Source organism: Atta cephalotes, assembly GCF_000143395.1.
Source record: "Atta cephalotes unplaced genomic scaffold scaffold00038, whole genome shotgun sequence".
Taxonomy (NCBI): domain Eukaryota; kingdom Metazoa; phylum Arthropoda; class Insecta; order Hymenoptera; family Formicidae; genus Atta; species Atta cephalotes.
The window spans coordinates 770,416-772,305 of NW_012130102.1; the positions used below are offsets into that span (position 1 = coordinate 770,416).

A 1,890-nucleotide genomic window follows, 5' to 3' on the forward strand; every position below is an offset into this window, starting at 1 on the left:
GTCGGAGAAGGAGATTTTGAATGCGGTTTATTGGGTTTTGTAAATTGCCTAAGAAAAGAGCCAGGCGGAGAATATGTTAGAGGTGTTCTCGTTCAAGATAAGGGGGCACCTAAATTCTCTCTTCAAGATCCTTTCTACACACAACAATTAGAAAAAGATATGACCATTAATGTATTACGATCTAATAAAACCTGGGGATCGTACAGATATTTAAAATTACAACGACCAGGAGCGGAACTTGTACCAACCGCTCATGTCCATCAAACGGTATAAATTTTTTCAAAGCATATTACATATAATAAATGTTAATATATTATAAATGTTACGCATATCAGCTTTCGAATAATGTTTCTATTTTTTAATTTAAAATTTCGTTTTTTTGACATGTTTTATAATATTATATAAAATTGTTCTTTTTTTTATAGATTCGTGGAAACTTAAGTACATTTTGTTGGATAGAAAATAATCGATCAATTGAGTTTCGTCAAGAAGATTTGGTACACGTTGTCTATTCATCCTTGAATTTCAAAGACGTACTGTTCGCCACTGGTAAATTAACATCTTATGATGCGACACAAGGACGTTTCTTTCAGTTTCCTCTTGGAATAGAATACGTAGGTTTGGATTGTAATGGACAACGTGTAATGGGAATTTGTAATGATAAGTAAATAACGTTACAAGAAACGATCATATAATATCTATTGTGTAATACTAACAAAGCCAGTAGTAAATAAAATATATTCTTTTTAGTTCTATAGGAAACATCGTTGTAAAAGATAAATATCTGTGTTGGAAAATACCCAATTCATGGACGTTTGAAGAAGCAGCGACAATCCCGGTGGTTTACAGCACGGCTTACTTAGCCCTACACATTTTTGGAAAAATAAAAAGTGGTGATAAAATACTTATACATTCTGGTACTGGAGGCGTTGGACAAGCAGCTATCTATCTCGCTCTCCAAAAAGGATGTGAAGTGTTTACTACCGTGGGCACGAATGATAAACGAGATTTTATTAGAAAAATGTTTCCGGCTATTTTGGATAAACATATCGGAAATTCTCGAGATACTAATTTTGAACAAATGATAATGCAGCAGACGAAAGGTCGCGGAGTCGACATTGTGTTAAATTCGTTGGCGGAAGAAAAATTAATCGCCTCCGTTCGGTGTTTAGCTCAAAACGGTCGATTCTTAGAGATTGGCAAATTTGATTTTATTTCTAATAATCCACTAGATATATCTACGTTCCAAAAAGGTATCAGTTTTCATGGAATTACATTGGAGAACATATTCACTGATGATCACAAGTATAACTCGCTATTGTGCAAAATGATAGCTGATGGTCTTGAAAATGGAACAATCAAACCAATTCAAGTAAAAATGTTTCCAAAAACAGATGTTGAAGGGGCTTTTAGATATATGGCGAGTGGAAAACATATAGGAAAGGTATGCTTGTACTGAATAGTAACTTAATAGTAACAAAAACAGATTTATTCAATTTCATCCAAATGTTTATATAAATAATGTTTATTTAAATAATAATTATCTCACGCATAATATGCATTCTTAGTGCGTAAATCTTTTACAGATAATTATAAATATCCATGAAAAGAATGAATCTTTAGATAAGCACATTCTTGCGCACCGTCGCTATTATTGTCTCAGAGATAGAAGTTACATTATACTAGGAGGGCTGGGTGGATTTGGATTAGAGTTAACCGACTGGCTTATACTTCGTGGTGCCAGAAACGTTGTTTTAGTTTCGCGAAATGGAATAAAAAACGGTTACCAACGCATGAAAGTTCAATTATGGAAATCATATGGTGTAAACGTTCTAGTCATCAAAAATATCGACATTGCTGACACCAAAGACTGCGAATGCCTCTTACAAA

The 1,890-nt window shown here is 33.6% G+C and overlaps 1 protein-coding gene across 1 annotated transcript in view; it reads left to right on the plus strand.

Moving 5' to 3' along the window:
* The window catches only part of LOC105621941 (fatty acid synthase-like), an 18,654-nt gene that overhangs the window by 14,114 nt on the left and 2,650 nt on the right, over window positions 1-1,890 (plus strand). Inside the window, exons 7-10 of the mRNA XM_012203377.1 lie at window positions 11-267; window positions 426-664; window positions 751-1,444; window positions 1,587-1,821. Coding sequence (XP_012058767.1) covers window positions 11-267; window positions 426-664; window positions 751-1,444; window positions 1,587-1,821 — 1,425 coding nt within the window. The remainder of the gene's footprint in view (window positions 1-10; window positions 268-425; window positions 665-750; window positions 1,445-1,586; window positions 1,822-1,890) is intronic.